The 24,797-nt window shown below is 36.0% G+C and overlaps 3 protein-coding genes across 5 annotated transcripts; all 3 read right to left on the reverse strand.

Annotated features, from left to right (window-relative positions):
• Window positions 1–684: 684 nt before the first annotated feature.
• On the reverse strand, window positions 685–7,834 carry LOC137953805 (uncharacterized). Its single transcript, XM_068801323.1, has 15 exons — window positions 7,490–7,834; window positions 5,848–5,930; window positions 5,631–5,742; window positions 5,367–5,531; window positions 5,169–5,273; window positions 3,251–3,334; window positions 3,046–3,161; window positions 2,855–2,956; window positions 2,645–2,758; window positions 2,499–2,555; window positions 2,335–2,401; window positions 2,205–2,258; window positions 1,411–1,485; window positions 1,289–1,324; window positions 685–1,153 (listed from the first exon to the last, which is right to left on the reverse strand). Exons 2-15 carry the CDS (start codon window positions 5,874–5,876, stop codon window positions 1,037–1,039), a joined length of 1,233 nt encoding a protein of 410 aa, XP_068657424.1. The 5' UTR covers window positions 5,877–5,930; window positions 7,490–7,834; the 3' UTR covers window positions 685–1,036.
• A 3,540-nt stretch (window positions 7,835–11,374) lies between these two features.
• Window positions 11,375–20,876, reverse strand: LOC137953826 (uncharacterized). 3 transcript variants are annotated; one of them, XM_068801351.1, is made up of 3 exons: window positions 20,860–20,876; window positions 12,284–12,509; window positions 11,375–11,904 (listed from the first exon to the last, which is right to left on the reverse strand). In XM_068801351.1, the coding sequence occupies exons 2-3, from the start codon at window positions 12,443–12,445 to the stop codon at window positions 11,749–11,751; spliced, it is 318 nt and encodes a 105-aa protein (XP_068657452.1). In that variant the 5' UTR covers window positions 12,446–12,509; window positions 20,860–20,876; the 3' UTR covers window positions 11,375–11,748. The 3 variants fall into 3 exon arrangements, with proteins under 3 accessions (XP_068657452.1, XP_068657460.1, XP_068657444.1); XM_068801359.1 differs by lacking the exon at window positions 20,860–20,876 and adding an exon at window positions 13,982–14,178 and having other exon boundaries at window positions 12,284–12,505; XM_068801343.1 differs by lacking the exon at window positions 20,860–20,876 and adding an exon at window positions 13,982–14,178.
• On the reverse strand, window positions 17,645–21,038 carry LOC137953815 (ribosomal RNA-processing protein 14-C). The gene is made up of 2 exons (XM_068801332.1): window positions 20,934–21,038; window positions 17,645–18,860 (listed from the first exon to the last, which is right to left on the reverse strand). The coding sequence occupies exon 2, from the start codon at window positions 18,810–18,812 to the stop codon at window positions 17,808–17,810; it is 1,005 nt and encodes a 334-aa protein (XP_068657433.1). The 5' UTR covers window positions 18,813–18,860; window positions 20,934–21,038; the 3' UTR covers window positions 17,645–17,807.
• Between the last annotated feature and the right edge of the window lie 3,759 nt (window positions 21,039–24,797).

The following is a 24,797-nucleotide window of genomic DNA, read 5'->3' on the forward strand; positions in this document are numbered from 1 at the left end:
GTTGTATTTCAATCCTTATCCTTATCTCTATCTCTATCGTGGGGGGAACCTAAAACACTGTTACGAGTCTGTGGCATTCATTAGCTTTGATGGAAAAACGAAAAACAGAAAGGCCAAGGTTCTCCAAGTTGGCAACGGATACGATAACGGTATCTGGGAAATTGATAGGAACTACTGATTCGTTCCAAAGGAAAAATGTTGATAGCATGGGTCGGATCATGGTATCGAATACCCTACAGAGAATCCTGAATCATGTTGATATTTACCAACTTTATCAAAACTTTGACTGCACCAGTGCATACTTTGCATTTACTAAAGGGTATTATTCTTTTACCTTGACGTATCAAAACTAATAGAAGTAACACAAAATGGTAGGCAGGTAACTTCAATCATATTGTAAGAGTGCAACCGTAGGGAAGGCTGCCCTTGCCTTTTTGCTGAGGTCTGTGGTAGTCAGGGATGGAACCATTAGAGATCAATATAGACGAGATATAATTTGGTTTTATAGGTGACATGACGAATAGGGTTGAAAACCCTTGTGTATGAACTGCCGGAAGTCTGCTGTATCTCCCAATATTGATAGTAGATTTCTTCTTTCTCCTCACCTGTAAATGATTATTCAATATAATCAGGTTGATTACCCGGTTGTCACAAATTTCAAACTTGGCCTGGGCTAGGGAGGAATTTCCAGAAACAAATCACTAGCTAATTCTCTTGAATGAATCGAAATCACTGTTCTATTTACAGAGCTCAAGTAATTGGATTGAGTTCTTTCCACTGCACCATGAACCCAAATAGAACACAAGTTCAGATCACCCAAAACGAAGATGACAATGGAGCCTAGATCTTATAAAAAATAAAAAATATTTATACCTCCTCATAATATTGAGGCTTTTCCAAACAATAAGCATCTACCTCTTCTAACCTATCTACCCCTTCCTGAGAAAAAATGAGATTAGGACGCAAATGAGTTACTTGCTGCAAGCTAGACATCAGTGGAAGCTGCACAGATGGGACTTTTTATGCCTGATGTTAATCACCACCGAGTTGTAGAATTTGGCAGAGTGATTCCCATTTCCTTATAATAGGCTTTTTCAGCATCCGCCATTCGGCCTTGGAACATGGTCCACTCCTTTTTACACCTCTCCCTTACCTGCACAGCGACGATTAACAATTGAGAATTGGGTACAACAATCATGTCTAGAGCTCACAGAAGTTGTCGAGACGATTAACAGAAGGACAGAAGATGCAACTTCAAGACAGAATTCAGCACATAATATTTACATACCCCTTCCCATGGGGCTTTGCCACCCACTGGCTGACCCTGCAACAATGACGTCAAGGATAGAGATAAGTAACTCTCCTGATTCTGGGGCAGGCAAAAGAGGACGACATGAGAGCTTTTCTTACCTGGTTCCCAAGAGAAGGAACACCCTGATGAACAATCCACTGGGAATCTACAACTCCTATTTTCTCATGGGCCGGCTATATACACCAAAGAAATTCAAAAGAAATCATAAGTCAATACAAGTAAATGTGAAATTGAAGATAGAAAATACAGAAAATATATAAATTCTCACTCAAATAGAGTATGATCAAAGACGATTACTTCAGATACGTAGAACAGCCCAACAACAGGCACATGATCCACAAAAAGTGAAAAACGGAGTTCAATGAGATCCAACTAATCTTTTAGAAACAGCAGACATGTGCTCTACAACAACTGTTATAGAATCATTTCAAAATACCAATCCTCAAGGATGCATAAGAGGTATCCACATGAGATGAATGTGAAAGCCAACACAGAAGCGATATTTTAATCTGTATTAGATATGAAATGCTTGTAAGTGCATGGGGGAGATTTTTTGAAAGGCCACTCAATATTCAACATAAATGCATCAATGCTGCAAGTTATGAATATGCAGAAGGAAGAAAAAGGGCGAATTAATGGATAACACCACAAGGCTCAGGTGCTCAACTATGTCAATCACCCTGAGCAAGGAAAATACATCAAAATCAAAGTATGTTTCATCAGACTATTACCAATCACCCTATCTAATTTCTTTTTTTGCACACAGTTCCCAAATTGATGAAGAATCGTCAACTCATGATTTTTAAAAACCATAACATTCAGATATGAGAGTAGAGGCACAACAACAATGCCTAAAGCACACACAAACATGTGAACAATGACAACGCATTACCTCTACGCATCTTCGAAGAGCAAAATCAAGACCCCATCCATGAACCAAATCATTCTGCAAATACCAACTTTATGTTTAGAGTTATTAGTGGCCACCCCTGCACACATCAAACAGGTAGACTATTCCGTACCTGAATCATATGCCACACACAGCGCCATGCATCTCGAGAGAATACAGTTGCCATTATTTCAACAAACCTGCACACAGGACACATCATTTTATGTCTATAATTCTCTTTCATGAAATTTTACCGACTTGGAGAAAAGCAAACAAACTCATTTTGTGTGGTCTTACGCGGCACAAGGTGGCAAATATGGATCACTGCACCAGCCAGCTCTCTCCTCTGTGCTTCTGTTAGAAAAAGAATAAACCATAAGATTCTCAAGTTACCAACAGAAACTACAGCAGCTTTCTGCAAATGCAGGTGCCGGGTAACTTACTTGTGGACTTCATGATCACCTCTCCGTTTTGTCATCTGCCATGTCAAACCTTTATTTGGCTCCAATCCAGGTTGTGAAATCTCTAAGCCGTGTTTCTTCACTAATTTAATATACCTTAAATATGACGAAAAAGAAAAGAAAAGTAGTAATTATAATGCATTTAACCATTTTTTCAAAAACCAATGATCTAGACAAAGGTAAAACGCATACTCTTCAGCATTAAAATGCTCCACTCCAAGATCCTCATCCCACAAAAATATATATTCATATGTAGCGACAATATCAGGGTGCAGAAAACGTTTAGCATACCACCTGGCAATAAGTCCCACAGTCATGAATCTTAGTATAAGTGTTATCCTTCCAGAAAGCATCAATTTGGAAACAAAAACTTATAACCTCACCATTTAGTCTGCCTTCTGACATTCACATGAATAGCCCTCTTGGACCACTCAAATTCATCCCATTCACTTGTTCGCCCGTCATAATGGAAAAGCATGATAGTGAAATTTTCTGAGAACTGCAACAAACAAAACCTCTGCATTCATATACATAATCACATAAGAAGGAAAGCAGCACTATGAATTCTACATTTGTAGCAATGTGTACCTTTTTAACAGCAGCATCAATATTCTGTTTTAGATCATATCCAACAGTGAAAGTCACAAGATACTTGGGCTTGATGGTTAAATCCTGAATGTCGTAAGCAAACACGTAAAAGATTTTAACAAGAGAGTGAGACACTATGAGGAAAAAAAACAGAGAGTCATATGGAGGTCTACTTAATAAAGCATCAGAATACTAAAAAGATATGCATAATAATAGTCAACACTCTGCACAAGGTTATTCTTGGTTGAGGAACTGTGTCAGTTTGATTTTAGCATTCTTTAATAAAAACAAGTTAGTTGACAACCATACTTCACTGGTGCACACCACTCATACCACTCATATGATTTGGAGTTATTTTAGAAGCTTGTTGGACATATCATCTACATGGAACCATAGCATGTTGTCATAATTATGCCACAATATTTACACATAGAAAGAACTATTTTTTAGCATAGAGTAAACAGAATTTTTTTTATATGTTATTTTTTAAATTAAAAATATTCAACTATAGAAGACTTCTCTTACTTCCAGGATGCATGACAACGTAACAAAGTTCACCATGAAATTGTTAATATATAATTTTATAAACCAATCACAATGCTGCTTCATCAGTGAATACTACCCACAAAAAATATCTTTGTTACCATGCCTGCCATATTAAATATATGAAAATTTTCGTCTATGATCGGTGCGCACAGGCTTAATGATAACAGATGTCCAATACATCCACATCATGAAGCTAAAATGACTACTGTAACAGAGAGATTGGGTGGATTCTCTAACAAAATTAAGGGCTTCAAAGATATTAGGTAGCAAACCATGTCGAATAACACGAGTAAAAAGGAAAACATAGGCCAAAAAGACTTATCGAAATGACCTGAAGTAAACCAAATTACATGTCAAGGCTGGTCTAAATATGGCTAGCATCAAGATTACTTTAGCCGTATGAACAAGAATAACTATCTTTTATTACTGAAGTAGTATGAACTAAGAACAATTACCTTTCATAACTTAGTAGTATGAACTAAGAACAATTACCTTTCATAACTTTAGTAGTATGAACTATGAACAATGTACAATCTCTTCTTGTGTATCAACACTCAGGTCACCATGATACACTCGGTTTTACTCCATATATCTTTTGAGCTAGGCATGCAAATTCTCTTTATCTTCTATTCACACCACTGACTCCATCACAACATTACTCTCCTTAAAGCTATTCTGCACACCTCTATCCATGTCATTTTGTATAGTGGAAAAAGTCTGACATTGAATAAAGTAAAGAAAAGCCAATGGGTAATAAAGTTAAACCATAGGCCTCTTAAGTGGCTATTCATTTGGGAGTGGAGCCAAGCTCAACCAAACAATGGTATTAGAGCAAGTTGTGTGTAGGGGTGGGCTCCCCAGGTTATTTGCATGTTGTGGCACTATGAAGTGAGAGTCAAGTTATTTGTCTGTTGTAAGCTCCATAAAGAGAGTTTGTGTGCTGTATGCTCCGTTGGAGTTTGTGCCCATGTTTTAGACCTGTTTTAGACCTGTTAAGGGGGTGTTGAGAGGGAAAAAGTCCAACATTGAAGAGAGTTAAGAAAGTCTAATGGGTTTTAAAGTTGAACAATAGGCCTCTTAAGTGGCTAGCCATTTAGGGGAGGAACCTGGCTCAATCCGATACCTTTTCAATCTTCCCTTAGTTCTTCTCAATTGTTTAACCAATAATCACAAGGCTCTCTATAAAGTTTCCTTTAAAATATGCCCAAATCATATCAAACAACTTTCTCCTATTTTCTTATCTATTTGCACTACAGTGACACAATTGTTTGAAAGTAATTTTCACTATCTTCTCCATGCTCAAAACAAGTATGTGATTGAGAGAGGAGAGAGAGAGAGTCAAAAATAAATATGTTTGCAGCAATGGACATACCTCACTGGGCTTACCCCACAACCTGTGGAGATAAAAATCTGATTCTGACACAACAATGCCTGGCGGTAGTCTCTCTGCACCTCGAGGATTTGTTGGAACATATATCTGTATCAAAATCAGAAATGAGGTATATATCAGAAAGAAGTGTATAAAATATATTGCAGATTTTAGCAAAAGCATTAAAAATTACACGATTACCTTAGAGGTGTCATTTAGAATCTGAGCTTCAGTTGGATTGTTGTTATTCTGATCTTTTACAGAATCAAAAGCTTGATTCAAAATTGTTTGGGTTCTAAGACCCGAAGTTCGGTCTTCAATGTAAGCAAGATCTATGGAGGGTAAAATACTTGTTGGAAAGTTGAACTGTCAAATAAAGCAATGCATTACAGAGATACATCAGTTTACTGACTACCATATCTAAGATATGCATGGACCAGCTGCTGGGAAATAAATAATACAGACCTTTGTAAAGGAAGCTGTCGGGAAGGAAATGCCTATCAAGAAACCAATAACTACACCAACAACAGTTGTTATTATAAGCCTCATAGTCTCATTTGGCTTTTTGAGCAACCCACTGAAATAGAAAACAGACAAACAAAGGGGACAAGCAGAGGAAGGATATGAATACTCCTTGACAAGTGGATGTAATAACGGCTAATAAAAATTTCAGCTTTCAAACCTGCGGGCAAGGCTCCCCATTTTGGTCATGATTTTCCAACTCTTAAGCAACAACAAATGCGACAGTCTGGCAATTCACAGCTACTGCACATTTTTCAAGAAGTAGATATTTGCCTTCAGAAAGGAGCAAAAAATCTCACGATATCTAACACACACACACACACAAAAAAAAAAAAATACAAATGAAAGACAGAAGGCTGAAGCTATAATCACTTCCAGCCGAACATAATGATATATATTAATTGAAAAAGATAGTGTAGAGTTTATAGTGTATACCAACTGAATGTTACATAAGTAGGTAGCCTACCATCCGAATGAGATACAAAATGTTAGAAAAAAAAAGCACATGGAAAATAGGAAATAAAATAATTTATAGGCCTTGGTTTTCAAAGACCAAGACTTTTTTTTTTTTACACAAAAGCAAAAGAGAGATTGTACTAAGAGATGAGAAAATTATGAACTAATACCCCCACATGCCGAAGGTGCAGGCTAGAACACAGAAAAAAACTTATAAAAAAATGAAGTTCAAATTTGTTATGTTCAAAGGTTAGAATACTCTAGGGAAAGCAAAAATAAGGAAAAAAATACAAAAAAAATAACAAGAACAAACTAGTCCACAAGGATAAAAAAAAATAAAAATAAAAATAAATGGTCAGCACACTGTCACTGCCAAACAGTCATGACCTCCAACTACCAATCTACTAGAACCTTACAGGATAGACATGTAAAGAGTTGCAATCAGAACAAACTAGTCCACAAGAATTAAAAAAAAAAAAAAAAGAATGGTCAGCACACTGTCACTGCCAAACAGTCATGACCTCCAACTACCGATCTACTAAAACCTCACAGAATAGACATGTAAAGAATTGCAATCTGTGATCAAGTAGCACAAGCAAAAGCCTTTTTTTTTAAACATCTTCAATTTTTCCAATTTTGAGTGGAACGAGCCACAGGAGCTCCTTGGAACCAAGACAACTTTCCAAAGCGAGAAAAATCTCTAACTCAAAACAACAACTGAGATAGTTCACATAGGATTACTGTTCAAGGAAAATGAAAGTTGATTATTTTCAATGTTTGCTATTATACAGTTAAAACTCAGAGCAAATATTTTCTTATGGGGAGACCCAGAAATCAATTTAGAGTAAGCCGAATTCATAGTAGCAAACTCAATCAACTTTACGTGATTCAAGAAAACATCAGCAGACAGAAAGCATGCTTCCCCTCGTTTCCGAATAACACTACAAAAGAAGAAGCTTTACTACAGGAGGCAAACGCAGAACCGTGTACTTTATACAATTATTATCCTCCACGAACAAGGTTTACCAAACACTCATTATAACAAAAGCAATCACGAGAACACACAAAATGCAGAGTAAACTACAACTACTTTTGGCAACACTAGTTAGAACCCGATAATCCTAATTGCATGACCATACGGAAAAACGAGAACAAGAAAAGGTACCCAGAAACAGCAAACCACCCAACCAACCAAAACACCAAAGATAACCCAAATTTGAACTCTACAATCAAAGTTAGTAAAAACCAAGCAGAACGAAGCACAACCCGCCAGTCTCAAAACCGCCAAAAAGATAAAAAGAAAGAAGAAAACTGTGAGCAGAAGAAAAAAACACACGGCAACGTACCCGGAATCTAAAACCATAGAAACAATGATCCACACCGCAACAGAGCACTCTTAAGATGAGACCGAGCGAACAATTCCCCACGTTCTAAATAGGCGGCTTCCGGAAAGCAAAACAGAGAGAACGAGAAAAGAGGCAAGGAGGCGTGGGGGAGTAGCCCGGCACCTTTAAAAACTCCGTGACCGCGTTTCTGAACCCAAAAGGAAACGGACTCTGATTCGATTTCTTCGTGAGGTCCTTTTGCGAAGAGAGCGTGCTTGAGCACGCATCTATGTAACGAGAGAACGAACGGGAAAAAATTACACGAATGCGAGCAAACCAAGTAAATTGATTTTCTTCATTTCTTTATTCGCCTGAATCACTCCCTCGCAGCGCCTCACGTTGCTGATCAGCCTCGCCACTTATCTCACCTCACCACCCAAATTATTCAGACTCATTAAATGAGAAGCGCAATGTTACAAACACACCTGTGAGCCTCTCATGTCTCTGCTCCTTCTTTATAATTTTAAATTATTTAGTATTATTCGCTAGTGTAACTTAAAAGGATCAATATAAGTAGCTTTTTGAGTAAAGTAAGGATCCTGGCATGTTCATCCCCTTAAATGAAGCTAGGAAAGTCAATATCCTTATGGAAGAATGAACAAATGTATTAAGATTGAATGGAATATAGAATACAGATTAGAGTGGGCACTTTATTAAAAGAGGAGAGAGCACTTTGGTGCAATAGAAAAGTAGAGAAAAAGAGTGCTTTCTTCAGAGATACGCCCACCCGTTTCTTTACATTATAAAAAAAGTAGGAATCTATGCACATTCCCTTTCCTGCGCAGTCCTTTCTGGTTACAAAATCTGTAGCTCTCAAATCGATTTCTTATCTTTGCTTTGATTAATTTAATTGTGAATTTAGAATGTTTTGGGAGGTTCCTTAAATGAGGGTGTGGGTTAAACGGAGAAATCGACCTAACCCACTAGAAACGCAAGGATAGGTCAACCCTTCACCTCATGATAGTATTAACTTTTTTAAATCCAACATGTATTAATCAATATGTCCCTCTCCCTAAGGGTGGCATCAAGCCTAACCGGTTGGCAAAAAGTTCGGTTTTGCTCAATTTTTACTTGAGCTCAGATCAAACTCAAACATGAAATAAAGCTCGTTAAGTATAACAAGTCAAACTCAAGATTTTCCAAGTTTGACTTGTTAACTTTTGAGTTGACTCGTTGCCATAATTTTTTTTATGAAAATACCTTTTACTCTTATTACTCTTGTCAATTCCTTTTTTAGTTGGTTGATAGTTATTTTTATTTATTTCGTTCAACCCTTTTGGGTTCCTCAACATTTAATATTATTATTTACCGATAAAATAAACATTATTGATGGAGGTGTTTGCTCTTTCTTGTAAATCTATTAAACTGGTTATTATACATTAGTATGCTCTATTTTAAAGTCTTCGACTCCTCTGTGATAACTTGCAATTCAATTGTACTAAGTTCATCATAATATTCTATTTATTTACATATAAATATATTTATAGTTTTAAATAGATGTTGGAGTTCGAACTTGGTTAAAATATTTGGGCTCGAGTTCGATTCCGATTTTAGGCTCAAGGTTGAGCTTGAGTTCAAAGCTTTCAGGTGAAGCCAAACTCGAACATATACAAGTTTCGAGTCTGACTCGATTCAATTCTACCCCTACGTCTCCCCGTATACTTATGGGGTTAGAATTGCAGGACCATGTTGGGTTTTCAAAAATGCCCTTAAAACCCTATTTTGCACCCCCACTAATTCAAATGCTAAAAAAGTAGAACCAATAAATAAATATAAAATCTAACTCTAATCAAGGGAAAAAATATAGAATTGGATTAATTTTCTTCTATTTAAATAACATTCTTTAGAGTTTCAATTGCTCAAATCTTGTTTATATGTGTATTAATGTTTCCAATTATGCAAATGATAAGGAATGCGTGGTGCTAGAGTTACATAGTATAGACACATGGGTCAACAGATTCCAATTCCAAATGATGGAAATTTCCTTGTTCATGGAATTCAAAACCCCTCTTCTCCTTTCTTCCACTGGACAATGAAAGGTGTGAGCTTTATCAATTAGGTGGCGAGTGGCGATCACTTTCTCCCTCTCATTTTATTTCCTTTCTTATTCATTACCCCCCCAAACTCGTTTCTCCAAATTCCACGCTCAGAGAGAAATCCTGCCGAGTCTTACACGACGCCAGAAGACTGATCAAATTAGGTGAACGACGACTTCCCTACTCGCAGATTTTCCAAAGTTGACGCCTTACAATATTAATCAAAGTCTCCGACTTAAAAAACGGGAGAGAATTAATGATGGAAGACTGACCATGGAGAAAATTTGATAAAATTGGGTCCCCCCTCTGAGAAGGAAATGAAGAGGAGGAATGGGGATCTCTCCCTTTCCATCCTCCTCCTGACTGAAGAAAGAGGTGGCAGCTGCCCTCCTCCTCCAGGCAGAGGGTGGAGGACACCAGCCTCCCTACTACAGACAAAGGAGGGAGGAAGGCGACTGACCCTCATGTCTTTCTTTCCTTCTTTTAGTAGGCCTATTAGCGTACTCTGAGAATGAAAGTGAAAGTTCTTTCACTAGTGAAAATTACCTATAACTTGCTAGCGCTCTTTCTTAAGAAAAATGGTTGAAAGTGAAATCACTCCTTAAGACTAGTGAATTCACTTTCACTCACATGCTCACTGCTCACTCGTTCTCTCACTCTTGTTTTGCCCATTTTACCCTCTCACTGTTGTATTTAAATATAATAAAATTAAGTATTTGTTAAAATATATTATTTTAAATATTTAATTATTTATTAATTTAAACAAGTTGAAATTTATCTTGGTTTATTAAAAAAATAGTTAAATAAAATTATCTTATAAAGATTAAATCTATCAGATTCATTCTATATAATAAAATACCATATTTTTTATTTATATAAATTCATGATTTTAATATTATATTTGATTTACACTTTAAGAATTTAGATATTACAAAAGTAACAATTTGATTAAGTATTTGGATATTATAAAAGTAAATGTTTGTTCGAATATTTTAATTTTAGATATTTAAATAAATAAATATTTATTTATTTTTAAATTTTTTTATTAATTTTAAATAAGTTATAATTATTTTTTAAAATATATATTAGTGTACTCTGAAAATGAAAATGAAAGTTCTTTCACTCTCTTGCAATCTTGTTCTGAGAAATTTCATAGATGTATATAGCAGACTTCTCTTTCAGCAACTAATGTTTCCCTTTGTTAGTGTCAACTTCTCTTTCAGTTTCATACTTCATGTTGACAACAGCTGACTTCGAATGCGTATTCCTGAAGGAAATTAAGAATTGCCGAATAATTTTTAAAAGCAATGAGTTTAAGAACAACAAAATACAAGAAGACATTCGAGAAGAATGCAGCAAATTATTCTCTGTCTCCAGAAAAATTCGACCATCTACGAAATAATTTACTTCCAACTGTTACATGTTGTAGGATTTAAAGAAGAAGAAACACAATTTCAAAAGATCTTCCAGGAAAATAAGGATATTTTTTCAAAAAAATAGATTCTGCAATTCGGGAAAGCCATCATTCTCAGTAAGAAAACCATGATTTGATTTTCTTGTCCATAAATTTCTTGTTGTCATGTAGTTTCAATGATAGCAACACTCTGAGATGCTATTAATTGGAATGTGTTTCTGAGCTTGAGAATTAGAATCACAATAAAGAGTCTACCAGTGTGAGAATACTGCAAAACCCTCCATTAACCTCTATTTATAGTTCTTATATATTGGTCTTGTGCAAAACTTGAAATCCAATTTCTATTTAGTGCAGGCGATTCTAACATTATGCTTGACAAATTGAAGAACATCTATATTAAGAAAAAATCCAAGAACCACATGTTGGACAAGGATTTCTGAGAAACTTTCAATGTTAACAGGATAAAAGGAAAACTATTTTCTTCAGCAAGCTGCAGTTTCTCTTAGAATGAAGTAACTCAACCTAACTGCTGTAGCTTCTACTCCCAACAAAGAGAACAGATAACAGAGGAGCACCATTGACAGTTAAAAGTAAGTTTAGGGAGAGAGAAAGAGAGAGAGAATCTACCAAAATCTGTTGAACATCTTAAAATAAAATCCTCAAGACCTAAAAGAGCAAAGCACTACACATGACTGCCTCCTTATTGTCCTTTCTCAGGTTGATCCCTGAATAACTGACAGAGAATCAAACATAAGACTTCTGAATGAACCTTATGAAGATGAAGGTACAGCTGCTCCAGATGTACCAGTCAGACTACAAGAAGGCGTTTGTGCAGATGGTGGAACATATATTCGAGCTCTTTTAAGTATTTCTGCAACAACCCAGTGCTTATTTTTGCTTAACGGTCTCGAATGATTCAATCTAACCTGCAAGAGCAAGTTCTACAAATCACAACAGGAGGATTATCCCAATGTGCAACAAATTGACAAAGTCTACAGTCCCCTATGACAGTACACTAAATAGATTGTACACTAATATTTCTTCTCCTTATTTTTTAAGAAACTGAGCTGCCTGAGTACAAAATTAGAGATCTAATATCTGAGGAGGAAGGAGGGGTAACCTCTATATTGAACACAAACAACTAATAACATCCGAAGATCACTGCCATCAAATAGTTCAATTCTCAGAAAAGTGCAACAGGCACAAAAACAAACTTAAGACAACTTAGTTGTAGCATAACGAATGTAATACAATTTAACTGTAACAAAAGTTTTCAGAGAGGGAGAGAGAGGGAGGGTACTATACCCGATCTCCAATGTTACACTCATTGCTCTTGTCATGTGCCATGAATTTATTGGTTCTTTTGATGTAGCGATTGTAGATTTTGCAGTGGTAAAGATGATCCACAGCCACAACAACTGATTTCTGCATTTTGTTCGAGACAACAATACCTAACACAGGCTTCATTGCTACTTTAATTTCAAGTTCACCCACCAAGAGCTAAACAGCCAGCCAAAAACTCTCACCCTTCCTGACAAGAGGTTTGACAGGGTTAGTAAACCACTTTCATTCAGACAGTTTCCCTTAAAAAAATAATTGTTGTGGATGATAATTGTCCGGGATCATTACTACGCGAAAAGAGGGAAAGCTTCCAAACTGAAATCCATATGTGGGAAAACTGAATATAGGTAAAACGAATATAGGTAATCGGTCTTCAAAGATTAGAAAAAAAGGATTGTGTTTGCTCTAATTGAGAGAGAGAGAGAGAGAGAGAGGTCCCTTTAATGCTAATAAAAACATTATATTCTAAAATATACAAAAAAACAAAATAATTAAGTATGGATCTTTGGCTGACTTGTTGGCTAACCCGGGGGTTTCCCTTCAATCCCTTGTTGTAATAGGACACCCCTCTAGCTTGTATTTTGTAATTTTGTTCGCTAGCTTCAGCTTTGAATAAAGTTTGACTCTTTAAATTAATAAAAAAAACTAATTAATGAACCTCATATGAACAACCCAACTTAGAAAACCAGTAGCACTACTAATACCGTGAGAATCTACTTCTAGCTATCAAAATTCAGTAAGATGAAACTTCCTAACATCCTGCAGTAGAACCCAAGAGAAATTGCAGATATCATCAAGCAGAAAGGCAAGGAAAAGAGGCCAGAGACACGGGTATGCTGCATTGAACTGTATCTTTTTTTTTATGACAGTATCAGTTGATCTAACAGGATTAATCAGAGAATTTGAAGAGCTAACAAAAAGAGAGAAACCAGAGATAGAGAACAACCTGCCACGTGTCACCATTCAATGGAACAGAGAATGATTGATGATGGATTCACAAGAAATGTATGAAATATGGCAGAATTAGGAACATAAAATCTCTAGATACAAGAATCATACAGACAAAATTACATCCCAAGTCCAAACCATGGCAACACCGTAAGAAAACTGTCATTCCACTGAATGCATTAGCTCATTTGACTTGGCAAGCTCCAAATCAAGGGTGTGCTCTAAGGTTCTGAGACAATGAGATCTATATTTTTAAAGAGATTTTTTTAGCGAAATCATGAATGTAGCCCTCAGAGATCTAATCCACAGCCCTCACACACTAAGTAGCCCAGGAATCTCATGGATGAACACAATTATCCTTCCACAAGCCCATTCAAAAATTTCACCTCAGTTCCTAACAGAAAAGAGTGTAAAGCACAGTTACACGACCAGCAACTCGGTCAGGTCAACTAAGATTTGGGAGGGGTAGATTGGGTCGGGAGATCAGAGTCGCCCCATCTACTCTCAGTGAGGTCCCCCCAGCCTCACTGGGGCCAAGTCAGGTCCCGAGTCTGAATCGTGTACTAGTGTAAAGTGCCAAAGACAAACTACACAAAACCTGAAAATTCAGAAAGCTTAATCATGCATATTTAACCAGAACCTGGAATTTCAGAAACCCTAACCAAGCAAAAATCTAAAACTCTAAATCAAGTCAAAGAACAAACGTCATCTAACCTAAGGAAAGTTAAGGCCTTTCATTCCGAGAATCAAAAGAGGAACACGAAATCGGAAGGGATCGAAGAGAAGGGAATGGGGGGGATAACACAGTTTCGGTCCCTCCTTCCTCCTCCGCTATCTTCTCCCTTCCGTCTCTTATCTTTCTTCTTCTCTCCCTTCGTCTCGAAATAATGAACCTACCCGAGCCCCCTTCTTCTTTCTCTTCTGCCTCTCTTTGCCCCTTGCCGATTTTCATTTTTAAACCTTTCCTTTGGATTTACCAAAATACCCTTCATTTGGATTTCTCCCTTATTCTACCAATGTCCCGCATTATTCCTTTTCCTAAGAGAGGGGATCCTTCAAGTGCACCAGATTTCCCACATTGCAGACATGTTTTGGCAGTCTATACCAGTACCACTGCGTTATATAAAGCAACTGTAGTCAATCCACCTCGTAAGGTAATTACTTTTATCTATTCATGTTCTTAGTCAAAGTTATGAGCTGCCAGTGCCAGTGGTTGTAAATCGTTTCTACAAATTCACAGAGGAAGACTGATGAGTAAGTTATTTCTCTTGTTACTATGAGCATTCTACTCAGAGAACTATTTATGACTGAATTAGAGGACAGTTCTGTAGACATTTTACACTGCATGATATAACTAAATAGAATGTACTTAATTATTTCTTACTCAAGACATTCATAAGTTGAGCTTGAAGATGCCTAATGTCGTGGCCACCTAGCTAAATGTAGGCACAATCAGCACTTTTCACTGTTGAATCAGAAATCCCCTCTGGTCCCAAATAAGAAAGTGGAATGTCTCCCTTGTAGTTGCTGAAGACACCACCGAAACCTGGTTGCCTTGGATTCCCTTTGGAGCACCCATCAAAGTTAAAGTTGAGTTTGATTTTCCCAACTCCCTGAGCATTCCAACTCACATCAGCAGACCTAGAGGAACTGGACATGCTAGAGAGAAGCCTCCAATTACTTCCAATCTGACTTTCTGAAAGGTCTCCTTTCCGAGTCTCTCCCTTCGTGGCTCAAACTGCATAAATGTCTTCTGATAAGGAGATAACTTTCATAGGTGAGTACATAGCATTGCTAAAAGGCATCGAAGAACAGGGAGTCAACCAAACCCCATTTTGAGGCAACTACTATTGTAACTCCAAAAAGTGATTCTAAGATAGAATCACATTGAGTGTTAGTAGCGTTCTCTTGGGTCTAGTCGAAGAGAGGCATTTGGATGATCTTTCTCTTCTTCAATCTCTCACAACAATGCTTTGAACTCATTCGTCGTAGTCCTCTTAAAATCCAAAGATATTTGTGCATTTCCAGTCACACAAGTAGAAAGTTTGAAAAGAAGACAAAGAATCGGTTAAAACGTCAACGAAGAGAAGCAAGGACAAAGAAGAAGTATTTGAAGTGTAATTCTTACAGGTATGCAACCATTGGAGTTCTAGTCAAATTCGTGTATTGTCCTTGTTTTAGATGGCAGACTCTCTCAAAAAAGAAAAGATTAATCTCTCTAAGTCCTAAAATGTTCCTTTGAGGATCTATCTATGTTGATTCCTAATATAAAAGTTCAAAAGAATAGTAAAACATGTTGCTTGAGTATTTATTTTTATCTCATTTGAATGGATGATCCCTCATAGACCAAATATATCACAAAAATGTTTTCTAACGCAGGTAATTTTGCATGGTGGACAGGGCCTCATTATAGCAAAAGGTGCTGGGTTTCAAGAGCATATCTACCATAGTGGTGGTTGTCTACTGGATGGGAAATGTAAGATAGTGTTATAATTGGCAGTATTCATTGATGCAAGCACAAGGATAATTTGATTAAACAATCAAAGTAAAGGCAGATGAAAGAAAAATATATTTTTTGTACATTTTAGACAAATAAACATGCAATACAACCTGACAAAAAACATAAAAATATTTCATTTAGTAACTCTTCATAGGTCTCTTTTTATTATATTAGATGGTACAGATGGAGAGCCTTTTCATGAATCTACAAAAACCCAGTTCTCGACTGGTAAATCTGCTGATGGTGGCTGACTCTGGTTGATTTGATCTATTTTTCGCCTTGTTAAGTTTCTATAAACTTCATTACTTCTCTTCTTGAACGGAACTTGTACCTGCGTCCAGGACTATAGTAGTACTGCAACAATGGAAAAAAACTTCAGACTGTCAACATGAACTAATAATGAACAAAGCAATCAATGATTCAAATCTACAGTCATGGTGGCGCACTAGTGATATATCTTGTGAATTATTTTCCACACATTTCGGATTTCAAGGGTTGCTACCCCTAGTTTTAATTCAAACACAATAGTTACCCTATCGACTCTTCCTCTTGTTGTTCCGGTTGAACGGATTCTATGTTTCATTTCCCATCCAGCCGGCAGCGACAACGGTCTTGGTACTTCCAATTCATGGTCGTGTTCCCGGTAGGCCACTGGAGTAGCAGCCTCCAACCTCTCATGTTGGTCTCGGATTGGGTCAATCTCCTCTCTGCCAATACGCAAGGAACTTGCAGATTGATCATATGTGATTATTATCTCTGAATCAATGCTTGGAGCCCGAGGTTTAACAGGTGGGTCTAACATGGTTTTTTAAGAATCCTCTGGAGTGGCAGAAACCGTAGTTATCTCAGAACCACATTCATGAATTGGAGTGGTATTATCCACAGGCGGTTGGTTGACCTCCTCACCTTCATCTATAACTCGGAGTAACACAATACATTCGTCTGTGATGGTCCTTTGAGAATCAGAATATGTTTCCGAAGCTCCAACCTTAGGAGGAGGTCAGACTTTCAAAAAAGAAGGCTAAGAGAAGGCTACAACGGATAGCCCAATGAAGAGAAGAAGAAGAAGGATTAGTAGTATATTTTGAAGGAGATGACTGTAGCCATTAGAGTTTTACTCAAGGTAAATATATAAGTGTGAAGAGTCACCTTGTTCATGCATGACCTGGTTTTAGATGGGGGTCAAGTCTATGAAACTGGAAGAGGGTCCATGGAGGATCTCATGTGATGCTCGACATAAATGTCATGGTGGCAGAAGAGCATTAGTACTTGGCAAATCTTTGCTAAATTTATCTCTTTGTCATTAATAACGAGATATTATTATTAATGTAAATATGCTCTATTTTTTTCTTGATTTTTTAAAGGTTCGTAATACTAGTCAAATAATATGTTGATGGTGAGAAGTTTAATGCTGATGGTTCGGGCAAAGTAGTTAATGAACTTAAATTTCTTGTATGATGTTAGACAAATATCATAGTCACAATATTTTACAATTAATAATTAAGAAAATGAGCTAAATTTAGTAAAGATTAGCAAACTAATGACCGAGCCTTTAAATTAAACGTTACAATTACAGAGCTCCAAATAAGGGGATACCAATCAGGTGCAGAGTGTGTGTAATAATCAACTAAAGGTTGTAGTAGAAACTATCGCTTCTCAATGCAAAGGCAAAGGGCTCCTACATTAAAGTTTCCCATTTGTAGAAATATAGTTTTAGTCTAATTTAATTAGATAGTAAAGTTAAATCAAGAATGACTTTGAAGGATAAGTGAGGACTCCTGGTGAACCAGTTAGAGTCGCAGCTCCACCACCACCACCACCTTAGCTCCTCTCAAGTCATTCATGCAAACGGGGATACAACAATTGCAAGCTTGCAATTGATATGTTCAACTTGGATAACCAATGACCATATTAATTACGAACAAAATACAACAATATGTGATTCTGCCAGCAGAGTGCGGACTTGGTCGGTGGCAAACACCTCAATTCTCAACTAAAAGGATTAAAAAAGGGTAAACAAGTTCAGTGGGGAAAAGCACCTTATGAAGCATTGATAAATCCTTCTTTACGACCTTCAAAACCTGGCCGCATCAGTTTCTTCTCCCTCTTTGCAATCTTCCGCATTTTCTTGTCTTGAACCCTCTCAGCTATATGCCCCTTCCTCGTCTGTTGCTTCTCCTCCTTTCGTTTCTGTACATTCTCTATCCTTTCCTTCCACTTCTCAGTACTTTTCTTCTGCTTTCTCTTCTCCTTCTTAAGGCTCTGCTTAACCAACTTTGGATCATCATGAACCTTGACCCCCATAGCCCTACTTGTAGCTGCTTCCCAAGAATGCTTCTTTCTTACAATCTCCCCTCTCTCCTCATCCTTCTTTGCCTCCTCAAGTTTCTGTGCCTTCTCAAGGACCTTCATCTTCGAAAGCTTCCTCTTTTTCTTCATAGACTCATCTTCATTCCCAATCTTCACCACACCAAATTCAAGACTTACTGGAATTTCATTTTCCTTTCTCTTTGGCAAATTTACTGGATTTTTGGGTTTCAGTGCCTCATCTTCCAATTCATCATGCTTGCGCTTACCCTTGTCCATATTTTTCTTCTTCTCTGCCTTGTCTTTGTTCTCAGCTCTGGGAGCTCGTCCCTCACTGAGCTCTTTCACTTTTTGGTGGTATCGTGCCCTGAGTTCTTCGTATGTTAGAGAATGAGTCTTGTTTAATGGGTGTTCAACATTCTCATCATTCTCAAGTGCATCATCATCTGCCAATGGTTTTCCCTCCTCAACTTCAACTCTTCTCTTAAGCAATTCCAGAGTAGTAGTAGATTTTTCAGGATCAAGACGTGCTCGCCGGGCTTTTTTCGTGTTCTCACGTGATTCCTTCTTGGCCGATGCTTTGGCAGCTTTGCTCAAGCCTTGATACCATACTTTCTCTTTGTCCTCAATAGGAAGGTAGAATTTTGCAGGGATAAGCTCAACCAACTTGTCAAAGAAGATGGAGTGATCTTCAATTAGGGCTTTGAGGTCAAGAGATTTCTTTGTCTTCTTCGTCATCTTCAGTGTGAAGATAACCACCCAAAATTGAAGAGGGAGTATTACTCTCTGATAATAAAAATTCAACAGTCAAACAGAGGATCGAGAATTATCAAAAAGAGCAAATAAGTCATAATCCTGTCTCCACAAACTTAAAAATGCCAAAAACCAAAGAAGTTGCGATCATGCACTTAATTAGCTACAACGGGTTAACAGAGAAGATCTCTACAAATAATACTCCCAGATTCTCTCCACAGGGATCAAATAAAAGTAAGAATTTTTTTACTTCAAAATTAAAAGTATTAGGAACAAAAAATATTTGGTAAGTTTGTGGTAAACATAAACATGGGCAGATAGCATGCAACCATTTTTTTTCTGAAAAGAAATCCGTCCGGTGAATCCTCTCAAACAAATCCGATTTTGTTTGTGATTTATACAATTTACTTAACTAATCAAGCTTCTCTCACTTATTTTGGTAAACCATCTTGACTGATGTCGTATCAACTACCACTATAGGCCAATTATTAAGAAATACAATTAAGAATGCTCAATCAATGTTATATTCACAATAATAATATCAAAAGTGCTAAATGAAAAATAACTTGCCTGATCACAACAATGAAATTTTTTTGAATGTGTTGACAATCAAACACCTTTCATGCCTCTTTTGTTGAAAACATTGAGAGATTGAAACGGCGCATGTTGCCATTAATAAAAAAAAAAGGATTGTGTTTGCTCTAATTGAGACAGAGAAAGAGGCCTCTTCAATGCTAATAAAAACATAATATTCTAAAATATGCATCCAAACAACAGAATAACAAAGTAATGAATTTTTTTGGAACAATGTCCCAACATCAGCCAATCATTTGACCAACTTGTTGGCCAATCAGGGAGTTCGTTATAACAAGACACTCCCCTAGCTTGTATTTTGTAATTTTGTTCTCTAGATTCAACTTTGAATAAAATTTGCCCCTTTAAATTTATAGAAAAAAAACTAATTAATGAATCTTAATTAAACAGCCCAGCTTAGAGAACCAGCAGCACTACTAATACCGTGAAAATCTACTTCTAGTTATCAATTCAGTAAGATGAAACTTCCTAACATCCTGCAGTAGAACCCAAGAGAAATTGCAGATATCATCAAGCAGAAAGACAAGGAAAACAGGTCAGAGACACTGGTATGTTGCATTGAACTGTATCTTTTTTTTATTTTTTATGACAGTATCCGTTCATCTATCAGGATTAAGCACAGAATTTTAAGAGCTAACAAAAAGAGAGAAACCAGGGATACGAGAACAACCTGCCACATATCACCATTCAATGGAACTGAGAATAATTGTTGGCGGATTCACAAAAAATTTATAAAAAATGCAGAATTAGGAACATAAAATCTCTAAATATAAGAATCAACAGGCAACATATCATCCCAAGTCCAAATCATGGCAATACTGCAAGAAAACTGTCATTCCGCTAAATGCATTAGCTCATTTGACTTGGCATAAAAACAAGAACACTCTATCTCCGAATCAAGGATGCTCTAAGGTTCTGAGACAATGAGATCTATATTCGTAAAGAGAATTTTTAGCAAAAACATGAATGTAGCCCTCAGTAGATCTAATCCACTTCCTTCACGCACTAAGTAGCCGAGGAATCCCATGGATGAGCACAATTATCCATTCCACAAGCCCATGCAAAAATTTCACCTTAGTTCCTAACAGAAAAGAGTGTAAAGCACGATTACACGACCAGTAACTCGGTCAGGTCAACTCAGATTTGGGAGGAGCAGATTGGATCAGGGGGTCAGAGTCGCCCCATCTACTCTCAGTGAGGTCCCCCCAGCCTCACTGAGGCCAAGTTAGGTCCCGAGTCTGAATCGTGTACTGGTGTAAAGTGCCAAACACAAACTACACAAAACCTGAAAATTCAGAAAGCTTAATCCTGCATAATTTATTTCAAGCCCTCAATTTTCAATAATCCTGCAATAAAACCTGAACCTGGAATTTCAGAAACCCTAACCAAGCAAAAATCTAAAACTCTAAATCCAGTGAAAGAACAAACGTCATCTAACCTAAGGAAAGCTAAGGCGAAATCAGAAGGGGTTGAAGAGGAGGGAAAGGGGGGATAACACAGTTTCGGACTTACCACTTTCCTCCTCTCCTTCTTCCTTCCGTCTCAACCTTTCTCTCTATCTTTCTTCTTCTCTCCCTTCCTCTCGAAATAATGAACCTACCGGAGCCCCCTTTTTCTTTCTTTTCTACGTCTCCTCTTTCCCCCTTCCCGATTTTCATTTTGAAACCCTTCCTCCGGATTTACCAAAATACCCTTCTCTTTATCTCTTATTCTACCACTACCCTAGCGAAATGTAACAAAATATGTCAAAAAAATATAATGCAATAATTAATGTCACTTGATCAAAAGAGGTTCTTAATCTTTAGTATGTGGAAACCATATGCAAGGGGGAGTTAGTGCATTTTGAAAGTGAATTACCTAGTAAAAGTGAAAGATTTAACTTTATAAGATATTTTTTATTTTTTTTCTATTAATAAGTTAAAATAGATTTCAACTTGTCTGAATTAATAAATAATTTTAATTTTTTTATTTAACTTTTTTTAATTGATTATATAAATATAAAAATACTTAAACAATTTTCACTTCTATAATATCCAAATGCTTAATAAAATTGTTACTTTTTTAATATCTAAATTCTCACTCTTTAAAAAATATATATAATATTAAAAATCATAAATATATGTAAGTAAAAAAGAGGGTATTTTATTATCCAAAATTACTTTTATAGATTTTAATTTAATATATAGATTTATTTAACTAAACTAAAATATATTTTAACTTGTTTTAAATTAATAAATAAGTAAATAATTAAGTTTATTTAATTAATTAAATATATAAAATAAAATAATTAAGAAATCTTTACTTTTATAATATCCAAATGTTAATCAAATTGTGACTTTACAATACCTAATTTTTTACACTTTAAAATAGACATTAAATATAATATTAAAAATAAATCATTTATATAAATAAAAATGGTATTTTATTATATAAAATTACTTTAATAGATTTAAATTTTATTTTATATAGTTTTATTAGACTAAATTAAAATAATTTTTAACTTATTTAAAATTAATATATATTTTTTAAAATAATTTTAACTTATTTAAAATTAATAAATATTTTTAAAAAATATTTATTTATTTAAATATATAAAATTAAAATGTTCAAACAAACACTTACTTTCATAATATCCAAATACTTAATCAAATTGTTACTTTTGTAATATCTAAATTCTCGTTGTTAAAGTATAAATCAAATATAATATTAAAATCATGAATTTATATAAATAAAAAATATGGTATTTTATTATATAGAATGTATCTGATAGATTTAATCTTTATAAGATAACTTTTTTTAACTATTTTTTTAATAAACTAAGATAAATTTCAACTTGTTTAAATTAATAAATAATTAAATATTTAAATTAAGACTTTAATACAATTAAATGTATAAAATAATATATTTTAACAAATACTTAATTTTATTATATTTAAATACAACAGTGAGAGGGTAAAATGGGCAAAACAAAAGTGAGAGAACGAGTAAGCGTGTGAGTGAAAGTGAATTCACTAGTCTTAAGGAGTGATTTCACTTTCAACCATTTTTCTTAAGAATGAGTGAAAGTGAATTACCTAGGTAATTCACTTTTATTCGCCATTTACGATGCACGCTAGCAGGTTTTAGGTAATTTTCACTAGTGAAAGAACTTTCACTTTCATTCTCAGAGTACGTTAATAGGCCTACTAAAAGAAGAAAAGAAAGACATGAGGGAAAGTCGCCTTCCTCCCTCCTTTGTCTATAGTAGGGAGACCGGTGTCTTCCACCCTCTGCCTGGAGGAGGAGGGCAGCTGCCACCTCTTTCTTCAGTCAGGAGGAGGATGAAAAGGGAGAGATCCCCATTCCCCCTCTTCATTTCCTTCTCAGAGGGGGGACCCAATTTTATCAAATTTTCTCCATGGTCACTCTTCCATCATTAATTATATCCCGTTTTTTAAGTCGGAGACTTTGATTAATATTGTAATGTGAACCAGACCCATAAGCCGATTTTCCTATCTGCCCATCTCTAAAAATTAAAACTAAATATTCGTTATTTTAGAGTTTTTATAATAGATAGAGGAAAGATTAAATGAGCCATATACCCTTTCTTAAAATGATAAAAATATATATATATATATATATATAAAATCTTCATTTTAAATATTTATAACTATTTTTAAATATATTAAAAAATAATAAGGATTTTTCTGAAGATAAATGAAAGAATCAATGAGTCATGGGTCAAAGTAAGGATGAACGATGTGAACCCAACAATTTTTTTCCACGCTTAACTTCTTATATGAATGTCAAGCAAATTAACAGCTAATTACCGTTCACTTTCCACTTTCAAAGAGCAAGTTTACCCAAAATAATACTTGAAAGTACCTCTTTCATAATCACAATATCTCATTATTAATGATACAAAGAAGATTTGCTAAGTGACTTATGCTTATATGGAAGGTAAAGCTCTTTTTGCCCCATTTCATATATGTCAAGCATCACATGAGATCCTCCATGGACCCTCTTCCACCCCAAAAACATTAACCCTTCCCATTTCATAGACTTGACCGCCATCTAAAACCAGGTCATGCATGAACAAGGTGACTCTTCACACTTATATAATTACCCTAGTAAAACTCTAATGGCTGCAGTCATCTCCTTCGAAATATACTACTAATCCTTCTTCTTCTTCTCTTCATTGGGCTATCCGTTGTAGCCTTCTCTTTGCCTTCTTTTTAAAGTCTGACTTCCTCCCAAGGCTGGAGCTTCAGAAACATCTTCTAATTCTCAAAGGACCATCACAGATGAATTTATTGCGTTGCTCCGAGCTATAGATGAAGGTGAAGAGGTCAACCAACAGTTTGTGGATAATACCACTCCAATTCATGAATGTGGTTCTAAGATAACTACGGCTTCTGCCACTCCAAAAGATTCTGAAAAAAACCATGTTAGACCCACTTGCTGAACCTCGGGCTCCAAGCATTGATTCAGAGATAATATTCACATATGATCAATCGGCAAGTTCCACACATATTGGCAGAGAGGAGATTGACCCAATCCGAGACCAGCATGACAGGTTGGAGGCTGCTACTCCAGTGGCTTTTCGGGAACACGACCATGAATTGGATACCAAGACCGTTGTGGCTGTCGGCAGGATGGGAAATGGAACATAGAATCCGTTCAGCCGGAGCAACAAGAGGAAGAGTTGATAAGGTAACTATTGTGTTTGAATTACAAATAGGGGTTGCAACCCTTGAAATCCAAAATGTATAGAAAATAATTATATATCATTGGTACGCCACCATGACTGTAGAATTGAATCATTGTTTGCTTTATTCATTATTAGTTCATGTTGATAGTCTGAAGTTTTTTTTCCATTGTTGCAGTATGACTATAGTCCTGGACGTAGGTACAAGTTCCACTCAAGAAGAGAAATAATGAAGTTTATAGAAACTGAACGGGGCTTAAAACAGATTAGATCAACCAGAGTCAGCCACCATCAGCAGATTGACCAGTCGAGAACTTGGTATTTGTAGAGCCATGAAAAGGCTCTCCATCTATACCTCACCTAATATAATAAAAAGAAACCTATGAAGAGTTACTAAATGAAATATTTTTATGTTTTTTGTCAGGTTATATTGCATGTTCATTTGTCTAAAATGTACAAAAAATAACTTTTTTCTTTCATCTGATATTACTTCGATTGTTTAATTGAATTATCCTTGTGGTTGCATCAACGAATACTACCAATTATAATACTATCTTACATTTTCCATCCTATAGACAACCACCACCATAGCAGATATGCTCTTGAAACCCAACACCTTCTGCTGTAAGGGGTTCATTTGAGGCCCTGTCCACCATGCAAAATTACCTGCGTTAGAATACATTTTTGTG

This window comes from Aristolochia californica, unplaced genomic scaffold (assembly GCF_029961685.1).
Source record: "Aristolochia californica isolate CCGP_79_NKW_82.1479 unplaced genomic scaffold, dmAriCali1.0.hap1 SCAF_1, whole genome shotgun sequence".
Classification (NCBI taxonomy): domain Eukaryota; kingdom Viridiplantae; phylum Streptophyta; class Magnoliopsida; order Piperales; family Aristolochiaceae; genus Aristolochia; species Aristolochia californica.